Here is a 19,395-nt window from a genome sequence, read left to right as displayed (position 1 = left end):
GCTGTTCGTTGACGCATACTGTTCACGAGACTATGAGCCCGGATCAGTCCATCACTCGAACGGAAAGTCGTTCTCAATGTTCCAACCAGAGCATAGCCAGGCAGGCTTCAGTTGGCAACCACATGATTTTCAAATGATGGACCGCTTGGGGTTGAATGTGAATATCCGCCTATTGCCTCTTTCCAATGTCGTTGTCACAGTACCTAGGTAGTCAATCAATAAGTGACAGTGGGCTGAACCCTGGAATGCGAAGCCCCGCAATTATTTTCAGATTGAAAGAACTTGTGTGACGACACTGGCCAGAAATGATATTGATGAGTCAAATAATTTCTCCCCGCGTTCCAAGTCGGATGGGCTTCAAACGTTAGAAAGAAACCGAAACATTCACTCTGAAGATCGTATCAACTTCGTAACGAACGACATTACAGCCATGGCGGACAATTCTAGTCACATCAAAGAATGGGAGACTCGAGCAGATGCCTTCAATTCTCCCAATTTGAAGCAATTGGAGGCACCGATGGCGGAGCTCGATGCACATCTCACACTGCGCACATACATAGTTGGCTACACTCTCACAGACGCGGATACCACAGCTTGGAAGGCATTGCGCAGCAACAGAGTTGCTTTTGCGTTCCTGAGACAAAATCTTATGGTCAACCTAAGCAGATGGTTCAACTTCATCGAGGCGACAGCTCAGCCAACGATCGAACTTGTTACACGACCTGGCAAGGAGGCCGTTTCAGACGGAGCCAGCTATGAGATCGGGTTGCCAGATACAGAGCAAGGCGTCGTTACTCGATTCCCGCCGGAGCCTTCGGGCTATCTGCATATCGGTCATGCCAAAGCAGCCCTTCTTAATGACTATTTTGCACACAAGCGGTACAATGGCAAAATGATTGTTCGCTTCGACGATACCAATCCAACCAAGGAGAAGCAGGAATATCAGGACGCGATTTTGAAAGACTGCGAGCTACTCGGCATCAAGCCGGATCGAGTCACCTACACCAGCGACTACTTCGAGGATCTCTACAAGCGCGCTGTGCAGATGATCACAGACGGCCATGCATATGCGGACGATACACCACAAGAACAACTTCAGGAAGAGCGCAGGAACCGCATTGAGAGCAAACATCGTAATGATGCTGTAGCAGACAGTCTTGCGCATTTCGAAGAGATGAAAGCAGGTACAGCGGAGGGAACACGATGGTTCATTCGTGCGAAGCTGGACATGAGCAGCGACAACGGTGCCCTACGAGACCCTGTGATCTACAGATGTAACCCACAAGCGCATCACCGAACAGGTACCACTTGGAAGATTTACCCAACCTATGACTTTGCCTGCCCCGTCGTCGACTCCGTGGAAGGCATCACTCATGCTCTGAGAACCACAGAATACAACGATCGTGACGCACAATATCAATGGTTTATCAAAACATTGAACCTGCGACCTGTACACAACTGGAACTTCTCGCGCATGAACTTCATCAAAACATTCCTGTCGAAGCGAAAACTCACCAAGGTTGTGGATGAGGGCAAAGTTTGGGGATGGGATGATCCTCGAATGCCAACAGTGCGGGGGATAATTCGACGAGGCATGACAATTCCTGCGCTGCAGGAATTCATCATCAAACAAGGACCGAGCAAGAACATCAACTTGCAGGACTGGGCTCTCTTCTGGGCCACAAATAAGAAGCACATCGATCCGATTGCGGCGAGATACACAGCTGTAGTATCGAAGGACAAGGTCGTTTGCACTGTGGTGGGTGCTCCAGAGGCACCACGTACGGAGGAGAAGGATCTACACGCAAAGAATCCTGACGTTGGTAAGAAAAAGGTTGTTTCCAGCAAGAACATCATACTCGACCAAGAAGATGCACAGTCGTTCGCGGTGGACGAGGAGATTACACTAATGAACTGGGGAAACGCCATTGTACGCAAAAAGACACATTCGCTAAAACCCCTGAACTTGGTCAAGGCTGAAGAAGATAAGACCGTCACTGGTCTGGAGCTCGAGCTGCATCTGCAAGGCGATGTGAGGAAGACCTCCAAGAAGGTGACATGGCTGTCGACCGACCAGGAGCTTGTTCCTCTCACTATGTACGACTTTGACTATCTGATCGCCAAGGACAAGCTGGAAGAGGATGACAAGTTGGAAGACGTCTTGACAAAGGATACCGAGTTCAAGACAGAGGCTTTGGCTGATTGCAATGTCGCCAACTTGAAGGAGGGCGACATTGTTCAATTCGACCGGAAAGGATACTTCAGGATCGATCGACCTTTGAGACATGGTGAGAGTGTCGTGGCCTTCCAGATCCCAACAGGCAAGAAGACGTAGAAATGTAACTTGAGCCGTCTGCTGGGCGATTTATTTTCCATTCATTCCGAAGTCTGTGTTATTTGCTTCTCGTTCTTGATTCATTCGTTCTCACTCACGTATCGAGTAGCACCACGTTCTCGTGTCTCTCTTGAAAGCCTGCCCGTGAAGTGCCCCACCATATCTTCGGAAGCGGATAGTGCAGTCCACGGGTGGATCCTTGCTTGAGTATCAGACTAGATGCGTACTCTCTCGGTATCAGCTCTTAGTATCGTCACTGACATCGAGTCAAAGTTGCCATTGCTTCTTTCCACGTCTACACAACAATAATAAACACCCTTTTGAGATCGAATCTTACACTCGGCATAATGCCTCTCAAGTCTGACCTCGTCATTGACCGGAGCAAATTTGAGGATGCTGCCATCAGCGAGCAGACGCGTCAATACAATGACGCACTCATGCGAGTGACGGAAGGGGTACCTAAATGGTGGGATGTATGAGATGTCTATTGAAGTCTTAGTTGTAAAGGAACAGCGTTACTGATGCCAGACGCGTGGAACGTCAGATTGGAGCAGAGAAGTATCGCCAGATGCGTTGGAATGGCGAGACGTAGGTCGAATGAAAACACTTCGTGCCCTGACGATCATGCTGAGAATACACGCGCAGTCCCATGCCGAGACCCACTGTTCTCGACGGTGCGAAGAACATCAACTTGCCCAGCCGTGAACCAAATCGCCAAATCCCTTGTAGAGTCTTCGAACCCAAAACTGGTGACAGCAAGGGCATTTTCTACCATGTACGCAGCCAATGCTTCTGGTGTGCAGTGCCACGAACTGTGCCTTGCTGATCGCTTTTTCACTTCCTCTCTGCGTGAATTTACAGATCCATGGCGGCGGTTGGGTCCTCCAGAGTGAGGCTTATCAAGATAACATGCTCCAACACTATGCCGATCATTCCTCCTTGATCGTCATTTCTGTCGGCTATCGTCTCGCTCCCGAGGATCCTTACCCAGCAGGCAATGAAGACTGCGTCGACGTTGCCGAGCACTTAATCAGGCACGGCAAGGAGGAATTCGGCAGTGCACTGCTATTTATGGGAGGTGATTCTGCAGGTGCACATTTGAGTGTGCTCACTTGCTTTCGCCTGTTGAAGTCGTGCCCGGAATTTGCATTTCGCGGCCTTGTCTTGAACTTTGGGGCCTATGATATCTCTGGATGCCTGCCTCAGGTGCACCATTTCACTTTGCCTTTGCTACTGGATGGGAATATCATGCACAAATATATAAGTCCCCCCTTTTTCTCATCAATCGACGTGGCCGTTCACAGGATGCTAACCAAATCTGGTATTATACATTGAAGCTTACCTGCCCAACACGACGCCAGAGCAGAGACGAGACATGTGGATCTCTCCCTTTTTCGCCGACCTGACCAAGATGAAGGTGAGTTCCGATCAGGCTCGATCGTAGTTGGCACGTTCTCAAGTGAACTGACACGAATAGCTGCCGCCTGCACTGTTCAACGTTGGCACACTTGACGTGTTGCTAGATGACAGCATCATGATGTCGACGAAGTGGGCCATGAGTGGTGCTGAGTGCATTCTGAAATTGTATCCGGGAGCTCCGCATAATTTCACGTGTTTCTCACCAAGCGGGACGGAGAAAACAGAGGAATGTCTGCTTGATATAGCGCTTTTCTTGAATGAGCGGATGAATTAATGGCATCATGCAATCGAACTCAAAGAGGTATTTGACTTTGGTGTTTTATGGCATGCTGACTGTTGAGGTCGTTACGCATCTCATTCGTCATCACTATCGCTCCCGTAGCCGACGAGTGGTCCTGCCGATATGTCTGGCGCCTTCGTCTCTCCACTATTATTCGCTCGAAAGCCTTTGAGTGCAGCAAGCGTACTTGCGCCAAGTAAGCCATCGGTCTCTTCTTGGTTGTGCGGTACTGTGCCGATCGAGAGCATGCCTTCGTCGTCGGGATCCGCTTCATCGAGCGTGTCGGTATTTTGCCCAGCCTCAATCATCTTTGTGTCACCACCTGCCTCAATGCGGGCTTTCTCCGCAGCGTACCACACATGATCAGGCGCCTCATACCCCTTGAGGTCGAAGCTGCCTTCAATCTTCCGCCGTTTCCTCTCTTCTGCAGGATCAACTCCGTCATATTTCCTTCCTTCCAGTTCCGCGATGAAGCTTGCCGGCAGCGCTCTTCGGATTGCTTCGGCTGCCTGTTCCTCGAGCCGAGCAGCCTCACGTTTCTGCGCTGCAGGATTGGGATCGACGGTTGCCCATCGCACATTGAGTGTTTCGTCATTGTCCAGGGCCTGATGCGCCATGGCTTCCTTGGCGAATTCACTGTTGGCCAGATAGACATATGTGACGAATGCTACACCTCGACTCGGTAAGACGCGGATACGATCGATAGCGCCCCATTCCTGGAAATGCCGTGCCACAACCTCCTCAATGTCGTCCGTGACATGGATCCTCCCAACATACAGTGTCCGGTTGATTCGCATGAACGATCCGACACCACCCATATCGTCGCGATAATCACTGAACTTTTCCCGCCCAAAACAATCCACGTTCTCGGGGAAAATATCGCCTAACCCGCCATCTTTGCCTATGCGACTGTTCGGGAGACGATGTAAATATTGGCAGTCGGACCCGTGCGGACAGAGCCCACGAGCGAAGAATATGCAAAAGTAGCTACCCGGTTCGCGATCCGCCTTCGTGTAGCCACTGTCGAGCGCGACATTACATCGACCTTTCGCCTGGTGCCTTGAAGAATGTGCATCCTCGCGGTCTCCTCCCGACCACTTGTTGTACCAGATATTGAAGATAGTTCCAGTCTGAGGCGGCGGCTCGACTTTGAAGAGCGCCGGATCCTGTTGTGGTCGAGCAGGTCGGCGCTTTCGCTTGACAATCTTGGTTCTTCGAACTTTTTGCACAGTGCCGTCGGTCTGTGTCGTCGTCGTGAGTGCTTTCTCGTCTGGCGCAGATGAATTGCCGTGGCTTTGCGCCACCTCTGAAGATTGCGCGATGTCTGACATGGTGAAAGTGGTGGAAATCTGGCGAAGTCGTTGGGACTGCAGAATCCACTTTGCGATTGTCAAATTGACGCGCTACTCAAGTATGTCGAGGCAGGCATCTCCAGCCCTACTCCAGTGGTGGAGAGGTTCGCCGCTCGTTTCGGCACAGGTGTATGACTAATCCCGACCGTGAATCAACATATCGCCGCCTATTGCTGTCTGTGTGACGCGGTAAATATTACCTAGGTCGCCCTGGAGTGTATTTACAGTAATTCTTTCATCACTGGAGAGATCGCATCTTTTGCCATCATTTGATGAGGCTCGGTAGTGGACAGCTGCTCAGGTGTTTTGCCCAATTCTGGCACATCCGGGCCCGGAACATCCTCCATTCATATCCGAACCAGTGATGTTTTCCATCATTGTTATTTCCTTCGCCACTATTTGTGGAGAACAATTGTTTTGACTATCTCATTATTCACACATTTACATATGGCATTGCATTCAGACATCTCACATGAAATCTCATCATTTTTGAAATCCACCCTTCGCGAATCATATTTTTCCAACCTGCTGCAAAAGAGACCTGCTCCCGAAGAGACTTATCATTTGAACATTCCGTGCACGAAACCCAACACCATCATGGGAATGACCGCGATGAACCAGAAGACCCAGACGATGCCCACGGCCAAATAGACACGAGCCATGGCGTACCATGAGCCATAGTATCCTTCTCGTGCTTTCTCCGCGGGTGACTTCAGAGGTTGTTGATGGAGTGCTTTGCAAAGCTGCAAGGCGACCTGGTTGTTGATCTTGTCCCAGGTCGTATCGAGAGCTTGAGCGCGCGCATGAGCGATCATCTCCGCACGCAGCTCATGGTTTGTGGCGAGTTGTCGCGAGTAGTTGACAAAGGTGTCGAGGTCGTGAGGCGCAACGAGAAATCCCGAACGGCCGTGCTTGACGGTTTCTGAAGGTCCTCCCTCATCACGAGCAATGACTGGTACACCTGAAGCCATCGCTTCCAAAACGACCAGGCCGAAAGTCTCGGTGATGGAGCAGTGGAGGAAAATATCACCAGCAGCGTAAGCGCGCGCTAGTGCAGTGCCGCGGAGCATACCAGTGAAGATGACATTTTCTTGAAGGTCCTTGAAGTAGCTTTGCACCTCGTTCATGACAGCCGGGTTCTTGTTGCCGCCAACAATGAGGAGCTTGAACTTCAAGCCAGTGTCTTTAAGCTTCTGAGCGGCCTGTGCGAGAAACTCGAATCCCTTCTCCGGGGCGATTCGGGAAATGCAGCAGAAGATGATCTCGCCATCGGGCGCAATCTCCTTTCGGTAGTCATCGTCGCGACGGCTGGGCTGAAAAAGCTCGGTGTCGACACCACGTCCGAGTTGGATCATCTTCTCCGCTGGCGCACCTGTGCTGACCATGTAATCCCGAACGTACGCCGAAGGGTAGAATATCGTGTGAACAGCACTTGCGCGGAACAGGTATCCCTGAACAATGTGCAATAGCCACATGGCATATTGGTCAACATGACGCGGGAAGAGGATCGCAGCATAGGCCGCAAGATCTGTTTGGAAATTTAGCAGCGTTGGGATCGGCTTGCCGAACTGGCGCAGTTGCACGAGAAATTGGAAGCCCACTGAAGCGGGACTGGCGAGATAGATGATGTCGGGTTTGAAAGTCTCTTGATACACGCGACCGAGGCGGAAAGGGAATGCCACGGTCAAGTCGGGGTTGTATGGCAGCGGATACCCCTGCAGGCGATATTCGGGATTTTGTCGAGTTTCGCGAGCTTGCTCGATCTTTCGCTTTGCATCTTCGCTTTTGCTGCGGTTGAGCAGAGGCGGATTCTGCGATTGCGAGCTTTGGGATTGCGGTTGTGATTGTTTCGACTGCTCGTCTCTGTCGAAGTGCCATGCCCATGCGCCACCAATGGCTCGTGAACCGAGGGACGAGGATTTGGCCTCGATCGAGCGCACCCAATCCTTGTTCACAAATGGTTGCCTTTCTGGTCGAGGCTCGTTCGCAAGGATATGTTGGCCTTTATAGTAGGGCGCACATGTCGCAACGTGTACACCATTGTGACGCAGGTAATCGACCAGACTCTGCGTTGTGCGACTGACCCCGTTCACCGGCCCGAGCGACTCGGTGGCCAACAGCACCTTCTTGCCGACGAGTTCGGCAGGGAACTCGTTGGTAGCCGCGATCGGCTGAGTGACAGAGGTCTGTACACTGTCGGCCATGTCTGGTCTGTTGCCTGTGTTACAGACTGCGATCTCTCAGGTGCTGGAGGAATTGTTTTTGAAAAAGGTCGCTGTCCCCTCTCCGTGGTTTTTGATTGTTATAGACCGAGCTAGGGTTGGCCGATCGTCTGCGAACTATGTGCCGCCGTAGTAGGTTAGGGACCGTGATTGCGGAGAGCCGCGCACGATAGCTCGGCGATGTACGCGCGGAACTCCACCGTGGATGAGAGGAAAGTCAAGGTCGTCAAGATTCTGTGCTGCGCTGTTCCCAACCTCTGAGCGAGATTTAGTGAAACGTCGAGGGTATCTGGGATATCAACCAGATATTCCAAAGCCACGCTACTCAATTGATGTAGCAGAGGCAAGATTTGACGACAAATGACGCTGAAGATTATGGAGGACACTGGACGAACTGGGCACATCTTATCATTCTTCACCCCAGAACAAATTACGAGCTCTCGGTGGCCAGCCATTGAGCGTGTGCGACCATGTCGCAACACAGCGATTGTGGTGGGGACTATGAGCAGCCTCTGCAAGCTCATCACTCGGCTAGGTCTGCCTGCCGCTGACAAAAGAGCACATGAGCAATGGCACGAGGGAGTGTTTATGCAGTACTTCGAAGGATGTACAGTGCCTTGTCTCCGCAGCCTGATAATGAAGCCGAGATGGATGGTGGAGACCGTAAAAAGAAGCTCTTATTCCCGGCCGTAGGTGTCGTCGACAAGAAGCACGTTTTGCGCGAGAGCACTCGACGAGCATGGTGGTTGGCTGAGAAGCACAAGAGCGGTGGGCGAAAGAGGCTAATCAGTTGATCGATGGCGACGATGATGGACGTAGGGTGTGTACATTGTAGTCGTGTCCCAGACTGCGCAGCCAACAAGGCCTGCAGCGAATGGACGATTGACCGGCCGAGCTGGGAGCACGAGGTGTCGAGTTGCAACATCACCTCTCTGCACGACATATTCGGAATCGTGCACAAAACCATACGTGTGTACCAATTTCACGTATCTCGAAACTATGAAGATGCGAAACAGGGAGTACTAGATGCCAGAATGATTAGATCCAAGTCGGTCAACGGACGGTGCGACCAATGAAAGGCGCGTCTGTACGCATTCCCTCTAATCAGTCGTGCACAGAGGCACGAGTGGTTGTGCCTCCTGCAGATTTGACCTGCAGCGCCGAAAACGATGGACATTTCGGAGGGAGTCGCAGTAGAGTTGCTGCAGCCAACTTGAGGACGATCTCGTTCCACGTGTGATTTCCGATTGGCTGAGAGAGGCTACCAGCGCAGCGATCGTCACCTCGCCCTAAACCCTTCCACACCCCCAAACCTTGTCGGCGCACCTGGAGACGCTACGTCAAATGTAGGCCTGCACCTACTGATGAATCGCAATCCGACCGATAGCGATGAGCACGCGAGTCCAAACAAATTCAGCGCCGTCGTCACATTGCACATCCGATAATTTCCAGCCCACCATGCAATGCGCCCCTCACCATCATACCGCGGTGAAATTAAGTTGTTTATCATGGAGAGCGAATTGCCATCGTGTGCCGCGGGTCTCGGCGCAGGCAGGGTGACAGTCGCTGGAGTATCACCGATCGGACTGCCATATATAGAGGTTGGCGTCGCCGCGATGTTGTCGCTGGGACACGATTGAATCGCCCTCGTGTGCGATTATTTTTTGCGTTCAATCGAACTCCTTCGAAAGCCGCTATTGCTGTTCTATCTCATCTTGTCCTTCGAGACAGGCACATCATCATCAGTTCGCGATCACCAGAGTCATAGGGCTTCCTCTGGCTTCATTGCCCACCACTCCCAACAGCCGGGCCAGCCCGCCGCTCTCAATCAGCAGCCAGACCGATAGTCAGCAGTACTGCGGTGATCAGGACGGTCACAGCAAACACAATCGGCGAACGGGAATTTTTCGAGTTTCGTCTAGGTCAGGAGCGATCACACGAAAAGCACCTGAGCGGACAAAAACTCCAACTACCACGGTACAGCACACCCGACTTCAGCATCTGCTGCATTGCCCTGCACCTGCCCTGCACCTGCCTGCACCCGGTTGCGCCCGCCAGAATTCGCCCGCCAAACCAGCCCGCCCGCACGCCGTACCTGTCGGTGACGAGAGAGGCGATACCTTATCACCGAACGACCGAGCGAGCGACTAGACCCAAAACCCAACCTGGCAATAGCAGGCAGGAATTCTGGGGAATTTCAAAGTATAATAATTGAATACATATAATAAGCCAGCTCCCGCACGACGACATGGCTTCGCAGACTCCCCAAACTTGGTTTCACCACGCCAACGTCTCGTCCCTCTCCTCTCCCATCATCGCCGGCATGACCGACGGCACTCCGTCCTTGGGGCGTTCGGACGATAGCGCCGAGGACCCTGCCTCAGGCCCCCAAACTCCCCTGGAAGGTCGCTCGCCTTTCATGTTTGGCGACACTTACACAATCCCGCCGCCCATGGAAACTGTCACTCTGCCCCACCGCGTCGGCACACCGCAGCCTTCTTCCATGAGTGCGGTCCTTCCCAACATTCTCGACCCGCAGACTGCTGCCAATGTGCCAATCCGCCATGTCTGCTGCATTGGCGCTGGATACGTCGGTAAGTCGGAGGTCACGCGACACAGCACGTGCGCATACAATATTCCGATGAGACCATTCGCTGACGCAGATCTGATTCAGGTGGACCGACTGCCGCGGTGATCGCATTGCACAACCCTCACGTTCGAGTGACTGTGGTCGATCGAGACGAAGGTCGCATCAACGCCTGGAAGGGCAAGCACCTTCCCATCCATGAGCCTGGACTCGTCGAGGTTGTGCGCCTGGCCCGAGATGGCTGCAAAGAGGGTCTCCGACGGGACAGCGCACAAGGACAAGGGCATGGACTGGTCGCTTCGCTCGACGGTGCGGTAGCTTCAGACGCGCACAAGGTTGACCAGCCAGCGCGCCTGCCAAACCTCTTCTTCTCGACTGCCTGCACACAAACGATTGCCGAGGCAGACATGATTTTGATCAGTGTCAACACTCCGACCAAGAGACGCGGTGTTGGCGCTGGCCGTGCTACGGACATGACTGCTATTGAAGGTGCCGTGAGGGACGTGGCAACATATGCGCGATCGGGCACCATTCTCGTCGAGAAGAGCACTGTACCATGCAAGACTGGTCAATTGATTAAGGACATTGTGGGTACTACACCGAGTCACGCGACCAACAATTTGGCTGACCTTTTCGTTTAGATGGAGGCACACCGACCTGGAATCGTCTTCCCTGTGCTCTCGAACCCGGAGTTCTTGTCGGAAGGTACCGCCGTGCGCGATCTTATGCAGCCCGACCGTGTCGTGATCGGCTGCGAATCAACCATCTCAGGCCACCGTGCTGCGGCTGCTCTCGCCAACCTGTACGCTGCCTGGGTGCCGCGGTCACGCATTGCGCCCATCAACATCTGGTCATCTGAGCTGTGTAAATTGGCGGCGAACGCCATGCTTGCTCAACGCATCAGCAGCATCAACTCAATCTCCGCCATTTGCGAGCGCACTGGAGCGGACGTCAGCGAGATTGCAAAGTCTGTTGGCATGGACCCTAGAATCGGCCCGCAATTCTTGAAGTCTGGCATTGGCTTCGGTGGCTCATGCTTCCGCAAGGATATTGCCAGTCTGACTTACCTGGCAGAGTCGCTCGGTCTACCAGAGGTAGCTGCATACTGGCAGCAAGTTTTGACGATGAACAATTTCCAGCGTGATCGCTACGCTCGACACGTGATCGCTACCCTGAACAACTCGCTTCGCGGCAAGAAAATCACGATACTGGGATATGCTTTCAAGAAAAATACAGGCGATGCTCGCGAATCACCTGCCCTGGAGGTTATCCGCGTTCTTCTCGAGGAAGGCCCCCGCAGCATCACTATCTACGACCCGCTGTGCAGTGAAGCCGACATCAAGCGCGAGCTCGCAGTCCTGGAGGGTGAGCATGCCGTTGTCAAGCCAGAAGGCCCCATCGAAGTAGTTTCAGATCCGTACAAGGCCTGCGAAGACAGCAGCGCCGTGCTGATTCTCACCAACTGGGACATGTTCCTCAACACCCGACCCGCTCCCGCTCTCACCAAACCCGTGGAAGTGCCCATGTCATTAGATGGCTGCATTTCGTCCGACATCATCGCCATTCCTCCACGCACTCAGCCCATCGCCGCACCCGCGGCTCCCTCCGTGACAAAGTCCACCTTTCCCGCTGAGCTTCTTGCACGATTGACGCCTGAGCCAGTCTGCCCGAGTGACTGCGCCGAGTGCAGACATAGCTCTACCCAATCACAAACCGAGCAGATGGATGCTGTCATAAATGCTCGCCTCGACTGGGCATCAATATCACGCTCTGTTCGGGAGCCTCGCTGGGTTTTTGACGGCGTTGGTGTTCTCGACTCACGTGCAATGGTCGGTATGGGATTCCGCTTGGAGACACTCGGAAGAGCTAGCATCTACTAGATGTACGACAGGACTAAGGGGTCTTTTGGTACTGATTTGGGACAACGAGAAATGAAGTGGGATAAACGCCGCTGTTCGGGTATGCAGGATCAGACCCAACGCGACACTGGCCGTGAGATGTCACGCACATCTCACAAAGGCGTCTTGGTTACAGTAACGATACGATAATTTCCAACGGCATTCTTACCTGGCGATGCATTTGAGCGACGCGATTACTGCATTTCGGTCTAGGATTGCCAGTCCTCACCGCGTTTATATCACAACCAATACGGAGGTGAAGCAAGCCGACTGGAGTTGAGAGGCATTGCTCAAGACGTAGACGGACACCATTCGAAATGGAGTTTGCGAATATTAATTAGACGAAGCGAATGAATCTCCCATATATGTCCATGTCCATGGTGATACCTGGTAGATTTGTTCATGAACCGATTTGCCTAATATGGATCGAATGGTAGTCCTCCTCTAAAGCCTTTGTTGTGACACACAAAACCCAATCTCTCGATCACAGGCCAGTACTCTCGTATAGTTGCCATTACTCGACAGCGTCTAATGAGGGCATATGCGATCTGATGTACTTCTCTTCCCTGATTTGTGCGAGCCTCTTCATTGGGAGCAAAGCGCAGACTTGAAGCAGCCACAACCTTCGTCATCGTGCAAAGTCGTCTATTGATCGTAGTGCGAGCACTTTTCTCACGACTTCTAGATAGGAAGGTTAATCAAATCTTTTTGAGTCAAGGAACGTCACGAATGAGAGCAAGAAAGCTTATAGTCGCGCTCCCAGAATGCATTTGACGGGAAGGCTTCAATACGGATTACACCCTGCCTTATTGACGCCGGATCCTCCTTATTGCTATTCAATAGACTTCTATTGACAACCATTCAGTATAGACGACGGTTGACAAATTTTCCGCATTCAACTAGGGACGATCTTATTTAAATGAAAATGGAGCTGCGATCAGAGTCAGGATGGAACCCGTACGAATGCAAAGCTTTTGCTCGCGAAATCCAATCGCCAGAACACAATCGATCGAGCTGCTTCACAACAATTTGTATCGACCATGGCCGATCCAACCATCATTATCCTGGGCTCCCCAAGCACAGACGCCTCGCCATATCCAGCAGCTATTGCATTTGCCATCTTCAGTCTACTGACCAGTCTCCTCATCACTCCGACATGCATCTGGCACACACGCCATCGTAATGTCGGCGCCACGACCGTGACCGTCCTCGCGATTTTAGCCAACCTCATGAACTTCGCCAACGCGCTCATCTGGCCCCACGACGATGTCAGCCGCTGGTTCAGTGGTGTCGGGTATTGCGACATTCAGGTCAAGTTGCAGGCGGTCATGCAGACAGCGTTCCCAGCCGCGTTGTTCTGCATCCTCCGGAAGCTCGCTGCGGTGCTGGATACGCGCAAGACGGCGTGGGCGACGAACGCAACGAGGGAGCAACGCGAGTTTGTGATTGACATGCTGATTTGTGGTGCTCTGCCGTGGCTGCAAGTCATCTCTGCGTTTATTGTGCAGCCCTTGCGGTTCTTTGTCAGCGGGATCGCTGGCTGTCAACCGGTCGATGATGGGACTTGGTTGTCGGCCCTGCTGTTGCTCGCTCCCAGAGTTCTGTGGACGACTGCTTGTGTTTACTTTTCCGGTAAGGCTGCTGGGGCTTGTTTTGGATCTTTCAACTGTTTGATGCTAATCGTGCTGCTCAGTTCTGATCGTGATTCGATTGATCGTCTATCGTCGCGACGTCGTCTCGATGTTGACACACCATGACACCAACAAATCACGGTTCCTGCGCCTGTATTTGCTGTGTGCCATCTGCATCATGGGTATCTTCCCGTTGGAGGTCTACATCGACTATCTCGCGATTTCCGCCGGTCTACTCAGCTTCGATTGGACGCAAACACACTACCCGACAGCGTATGAGTGGAACTCGATTGTCTTCATTCCAAGCGGAGGAGCCATCCTATTCGATAGATATATCTGGCTGGCCGGTGGCTTGCTGATATTCCTGACCTTTGGATTCGGACGTGACGCCACCAAGACATATCGAGAGCTGCTAGTGAGGCTCGGGTTGGCACGTTTCTTCCCATCTCTGTTGCGGACCGGTCAGACTTCCTCACCTGCTGTTGGTGGGAGCAGCGGAGCTTGGATGTCGAGTATGACCTCCTCGATGTCTGGCAAGATCCGACTAATCTTTCCAATGAGAGGTGGGGGTTCTACGGGTGGCCAGAGTACGCGTGTGACCGCCAGCACGATCAGCAGCATAGAGTGTCCGCTGGAGAAGTCGATGGTTCATACAACCACCGAAGAAATATGTTGAGACGGGGCCATCCCTGCAAGATGTGCGCCGAGCATCCTCGAAGATCGACCAGGGGGTTGTACATTGCAATTTCATTCTTCCTCGTTTCCCAATGCCTTGACATTTGAGAAGGGTCCTGTTGAAGTTATAGTCTGGCACTCTTGAAGATTCCCCCAAAGATGTTGCTCGGCGACACATCGTTCCCAAAAGGGCTGTCAGTATGGTTGTAATTTATCAGTACATGAGTTCACAAACCACAGCAGTGCTTTGTTTGTTGTACAAGTTTCGATCGATGTGAACATCGACGAGCTCTCGCAAATGGTCTCATCGCGGCGAGTGCCGATCTCATTTCTTTTCCCTCTCAGCAAAATCAGAAGCCTGCATATTTCTTGACATGGCCGGTAGGCGAACCACAAGCCCGTCCAGTGCTTTGCTCATAGTGACTTGGCAGCCCAATCGGCTAGTCTCGGTGAGACCAAAAGCTAGATCGAGCATGTCATTCTCGTCGTCCGAAGCCTCTTCCTGAAAGATTTAATCCATGTCAGTGTCGGCACAACAACGATATTTTGATGGGAAAGCAATTTTCTATTATTTCGACGAATGCGCTGGTACTCACAATTTTATCATACATGTCCCCGTCTTCGACAATGACATGACATGTACTGCACGCACAGCTGCCTCCACATGCGCCCTCCATTTCCAGGTCGTGGGCCTGCGCGATATCCAATAGATTGTCACCGTCACCTACTAAGAACTCATGTGACTGGCCCTCCTTGTCGATGAATGTTATTTTACGTTCCTCGCCCGCTTTAGGCGGCGTCAAATGACCGTGCCATGCTGTCGAAGAGGTGTGAAACGTTCGTGCACGTCGCAGCAGGGTGGAACTGGCGACGCTCGCTTGTTGATGATGTATGGGTGACCTCGAATTCGAGTTGGTCTGTTGGGCGCTTCTTCTGTGGGCTGAACCGCATGTAAATGACCGTGATGCATGTCTCTTGGGCACAGAATTTGTCCATTGGGAAATTGTTCGACAGGTCCGCTTCATGGCAACGTCTACGGACATAATGGTTGTCGATGTGGCGATGAGTAGCAGCGTTACTTTGTCGAGGGATCACACGGGAGACCAGAAAGGAATGTGATCTCCACTTCTAATAATGCGTTGCGACAGAGTGCTGATATCGTGGAATGGTGGTAACAGACAGAACCACGATAGGGCTATATCAGCGACGAAATGTGATGAAAGAATCGAAAGCAAACCTCCGCTATTGGCCCGAACACCGAAGCCTCCAGCTCTGCGGCTCACCGAGAAAGTCTGGAATGTCCTATCCATTCCAAGCACCGTTTTCGGGGGTTTCATATGCAATTCGGCCCGTCGCGACTACTCCCCCGAAACATCCAAGCCTGAGGCGATCATCGTCATCGCAATCATCATTTCGTGAGCCTTTCATCTGCCAGGTTTTATAGTCGAAATTCCTTCGAGAGTAGAGTCGCAAGGTGGGACAGTATCTGCTTGCGACTCCCGTTCCTCCATCACTTCTCCATCCATCGCGACTCTGCTTCGATATCGCATGACGGCCGATTGTCACTCACCAAGCTTATCGCAAAGTCATCATGGCCGATCGCTTCTCTCTGCCTGCCAACAGGGAACCTAATCCGCTTCGACCTTACTACATCCCGCCTTCCATCGGAATACCGAGTAGCTCAATTAACACATCGGGCCCTTCCAACGGCTCACGGGTTGGCAATGGCGGCGGCAGCAAGGCACACTCTACTACGCTGAGCGCTGCGCGTGAGCTTCTACCTGACATAGATCTTGATTTGAAGTCGACCACTGGCGAGGCATGGCAGAATACGAGGGACCTGTTGGACACTATAGCGTGGAGATATACTTCCGTTCTGTTGGCACAACCTTTCGACGTCGCCAAATTTCTGCTTCAAGTATCTTACCCAGGAGAAATTGAAGCTGGCACTCCACAAAGGCGGCGATCACCTGCGATACACAACCGAGGAAAACGTCAAGGGCGCAGAGAGACTCATTACAACGATGAAGACGACGAGGAAGAAGACAGTGAAGGGGATTCCGATGGCGACATCCCAGATTACTTCTCTTCTGCGGCGCCCCGAAGTCGCTCTCCTCGAAAGCGACGGAGAGCACCACCGGACGAAGACCACGACTCTCTTTCTCCTACGCCTCGCCCGCGCAACAGAAAGGAACCGGAAGTTAGGATCCGTCTCAAAAAGCCCGAAAGTGTGCTTTCAGCCATATCGGCGTTGTATAACACATCTGGCGCTATCGGACTGTGGCGCGCCAGCAATACGACGTTCCTGTACGCGATTCTGCTACGAACTACAGAATCGTTCCTCCGGAGCCTTCTCCTCACGGTGCTCGGTCTTCCCGACATCATTGGTCCCGATCAAGGCGGACTCGCACCTGGACTTAGTGTCGCTGGCGGAGCAGGCTTCAGTGGTATCGATCTCAGTGACAGTCCGAATGTCTTGGGATCTTTGGTCGTCGTTGGCATGTCAAGTTGCCTGGCAGGTCTCATCCTGGCGCCTCTCGATCTCGTCCGAACACGACTACTGATTACGCCAATGTCACACACTCCTCGCGGACTGGTACAGAATCTACGTCGACTGCCCTCCTTGGTAGTTCCTAGCACCCTTTGGCTTCCTACGGCTCTGTACCACACCGTCCCCAACTTGTTCTCAGCGATAGCGCCGTTGTTCTTGCGCCGTCAACTCCGGATCACGCCTGATCTTACTCCAGCTCCCTGGTCGCTTGCAGCGTTCGTGACCAGCCTCACGGAGCTTTTCATTCGCCTCCCGCTTGAGACGCTTGTACGTCGCGCTCAAGTTTCTGAGCTACAGAAGTCGCAGCCGCTGCTTCCACTGATCGTTGATCCAGCGCCCTACGCTGGTATCGCGCGCACGGTGTACAACATTATGTACGTGGAGGGCCATACGACAACTAAGGCATCCAACGGTATGCTCCGGAAGCGTCGTGGCCAAGGATTTGCTGGACTCGTGCGTGGGTGGCATATGGGATTTTGGGGTCTGATTGGCGTCTGGGGCGCCGGCGCGATGGGCCCCGGTGATGCGAGACGGCAAGGCGAATTCTGATCTAAGTCAGGTTTGAGGCAGGAACACGAATATGCTGCCTGATGGTAAATTTTTGTCGGAATAGTTATACGTCGCTCTTATCTCTCTTCTCTCACACCTGGTTCACTTTATGCGATACCCATTTAGCTAGTCTCCTCAACCATACTAATGAAACGCCGAGAATTTTCTATAGAGTTTGATTCTCACGATGAAATGCAAATGCATCTGCATTAATGGCTTGAGGCAATGCACCCTGGGAGGTCCTCACTGCCTGACGAGAATTGGCTCAAGTACTGCTTCTGGTATAGCTAGCTCCCTAATTACACAGTGCTCAATATCGTACAAGGCACAAGAAGAGAAATTCTGTCAACATGACTCCGTCATACAACCTGCTATGCTTTCTGCGGAACAATGTGCATTGCCCCAACCGCCTCTGGAATAATCATGATTTTGACGGACCTCGTTTCGGAACAAGTTTAGCATCAATCACCTTGTCAGGAGATGGCGCGCGGGTCTTCAGCGTGGGTGCTTGGTACGAGAAATCACCCTTGGTTAAAGACTCGTTCAGATCGTTCAAATCTTCAATCCTGAAGGTGTTCTTCTTCTTCTCATCCTTCTTCTCGGCCGTGGCGAAAAAGTCTGCGATCAGGTTTGAACTACCCTCCAGCTTGATAATCGGTGCTATTCCGAGGGCTTCACGAACCGCGGGTCTCTGCAAAAGCTGTCCTTGCGTGATACTCACACCTCCGGTGGTCAAGAACCACAGCGCGACCGCAGCTGGTTGCCAGGCGAGGAAGAAAAACATGATTCCTGGCATACCCCACAGCATTATATTCATCATTGCCGGCGGCAATACCTGCCGGTTACCGGATTCGCCACCCAGGCGGACAGTGAGATGGAGTATGACTGACATGAAGGCAGGAATTATCAAATACCCATCCGTCAAGGTCAAGTCTTGAATCCATCCAAATCCACCGTCATGAAACTCTGGCACCGGGAGCGTAGCCAAATGGTGCATAAGCTTGAAGCCGCAGTAACCGAAGATTCCTTGTAGAACAAGTGGCACAAATGGTGCAAAGACGCTGGCTCCAGCTTCTTTCCTGATTGCCATGACCTTCTGCATGTACATAGCTGCTTCAGCCGATTTCCCCGACTTTTGTGCAATCTTCATTTGTTCCATGAGTGGATTGGTCACAGGCACAATAGCCATCGACCGTGCACCGGCGTCCGCTGCTTTCACAAAAAGGGGAAACATGGCTAAACGAAACCCCAAGGCGGTCACCATGATCGAACCCCACCAAGGGAGGCCACTGTAGACATGCACATGCTCCAGCATCCACTGGATCATAGTAGTAGGGCCCCAGCCATAATCGACGCCGATTGAGTGAAGATATCCTATTTGCTCAGGGGAAACCAATGCCCCATCGGTGACAGCTGCATTCACATTGTCCAGTGTTATCGTGTCGAGATTCGGAAACGCAGCGTCGTGGGCTATTGTCGACGTCGAGTCTGCTGATGGTGTGACCGAGGTTGTCGAGGCATATCGCAAACCGCCGATGGTCAGAGTCGGCAGTGTTATTGATCTTGGCGATAGCGTCTGTGGTGATCGGAGTCGATGGAGTGGTGCTCGGTGTAGAGATCCGCGGAATTTTAACGGACCCGATGAAAGCTGTATTGGTGTGTCAGGACTCAACTCCGTCATGCGCGACAAGTAAATTGGAGACGTCTGCAATTACATTTCGTTGTTGAGCATGCGCCGCATGCGATAGGAAGCCTTGCACAGGGCGGAGTCCCCTGCTCGGCATCATCGTGAAGATATGTCGCTGTGAATGGTGATGCTGGTGATGCCTCTATATTCAAGGAAATGCAGCGGTCGAAGTAATGAAAGTCCGCGGAGATCAGGGTTACTAGACCCAA

At 52.4% G+C, this 19,395-nt stretch overlaps 9 protein-coding genes across 9 annotated transcripts; 5 read left to right on the top strand and 4 right to left on the bottom strand.

Annotated features, from left to right (window-relative positions):
• Positions 1-409: 409 nt before the first annotated feature.
• K489DRAFT_319293 (glutamyl-tRNA synthetase) lies at positions 410-2,335 on the top strand (the record flags this gene model as incomplete). Its single annotated transcript, XM_033601374.1, has 1 exon — positions 410-2,335. A coding segment is annotated over one exon (1,926 nt), but the record flags the coding sequence as incomplete, so codon positions are not given.
• Positions 2,336-2,580: 245 nt separating this feature from the next.
• Positions 2,581-4,068, top strand: K489DRAFT_218016 (alpha/beta-hydrolase). The gene is made up of 6 exons (XM_033599707.1): positions 2,581-2,808; positions 2,880-2,923; positions 2,981-3,110; positions 3,197-3,595; positions 3,666-3,752; positions 3,813-4,068. The coding sequence occupies exons 1-6, from the start codon at positions 2,683-2,685 to the stop codon at positions 4,026-4,028; spliced, it is 1,002 nt and encodes a 333-aa protein (XP_033459879.1). The 5' UTR covers positions 2,581-2,682; the 3' UTR covers positions 4,029-4,068.
• A 40-nt stretch (positions 4,069-4,108) lies between these two features.
• On the bottom strand, positions 4,109-5,287 carry K489DRAFT_303219 (uncharacterized protein; the record flags this gene model as incomplete). The annotated part of the gene is made up of 1 exon (XM_033600472.1): positions 4,109-5,287. A coding segment is annotated over one exon (1,179 nt), but the record flags the coding sequence as incomplete, so codon positions are not given.
• A 445-nt stretch (positions 5,288-5,732) lies between these two features.
• Positions 5,733-7,951, bottom strand: K489DRAFT_380215 (glycosyltransferase family 4 protein). Its single transcript, XM_033604835.1, has one exon. The coding sequence runs from the start codon at positions 7,588-7,590 to the stop codon at positions 5,947-5,949; it is 1,644 nt and encodes a 547-aa protein (XP_033459877.1). The 5' UTR covers positions 7,591-7,951; the 3' UTR covers positions 5,733-5,946.
• A 2,076-nt stretch (positions 7,952-10,027) lies between these two features.
• On the top strand, positions 10,028-12,075 carry K489DRAFT_388729 (UDP-glucose 6-dehydrogenase; the record flags this gene model as incomplete). Its single annotated transcript, XM_033606442.1, has 3 exons — positions 10,028-10,202; positions 10,283-10,782; positions 10,837-12,075. The coding sequence occupies 3 exons, from the start codon at positions 10,028-10,030 to the stop codon at positions 12,073-12,075; spliced, it is 1,914 nt and encodes a 637-aa protein (XP_033459876.1).
• A 1,106-nt stretch (positions 12,076-13,181) lies between these two features.
• Positions 13,182-14,169, top strand: K489DRAFT_307970 (fungal pheromone STE3G-protein-coupled receptor; the record flags this gene model as incomplete). The annotated part of the gene is made up of 2 exons (XM_033600606.1): positions 13,182-13,725; positions 13,787-14,169. Coding segments are annotated over 2 exons (927 nt in total), but the record flags the coding sequence as incomplete, so codon positions are not given.
• Positions 14,170-14,724: 555 nt separating this feature from the next.
• On the bottom strand, positions 14,725-15,424 carry K489DRAFT_318917 (2Fe-2S iron-sulfur cluster binding domain protein; the record flags this gene model as incomplete). Its single annotated transcript, XM_033601360.1, has 2 exons — positions 14,725-14,901; positions 14,996-15,424. 2 exons carry the CDS (start codon positions 15,422-15,424, stop codon positions 14,725-14,727), a joined length of 606 nt encoding a protein of 201 aa, XP_033459874.1.
• Positions 15,425-15,786: 362 nt separating this feature from the next.
• On the top strand, positions 15,787-17,819 carry K489DRAFT_380211 (uncharacterized protein). Its single transcript, XM_033604834.1, has one exon. The coding sequence runs from the start codon at positions 15,991-15,993 to the stop codon at positions 17,497-17,499; it is 1,509 nt and encodes a 502-aa protein (XP_033459873.1). The 5' UTR covers positions 15,787-15,990; the 3' UTR covers positions 17,500-17,819.
• K489DRAFT_424638 (uncharacterized protein) lies at positions 17,563-19,283 on the bottom strand (the record flags this gene model as incomplete). Its single annotated transcript, XM_033608271.1, has 2 exons — positions 17,563-19,147; positions 19,215-19,283. The coding sequence occupies 2 exons, from the start codon at positions 19,281-19,283 to the stop codon at positions 17,921-17,923; spliced, it is 1,296 nt and encodes a 431-aa protein (XP_033459872.1). The 3' UTR covers positions 17,563-17,920.
• Positions 19,284-19,395: the final 112 nt, after the last annotated feature.

Source organism: Dissoconium aciculare, assembly GCF_010015565.1.
Source record: "Dissoconium aciculare CBS 342.82 unplaced genomic scaffold K489scaffold_6, whole genome shotgun sequence".
Taxonomy (NCBI): domain Eukaryota; kingdom Fungi; phylum Ascomycota; class Dothideomycetes; order Mycosphaerellales; family Dissoconiaceae; genus Dissoconium; species Dissoconium aciculare.
The sequence above is the reverse complement of the archived record's forward strand: the minus strand, read 5'-3'. Positions and strand labels throughout refer to the sequence as shown.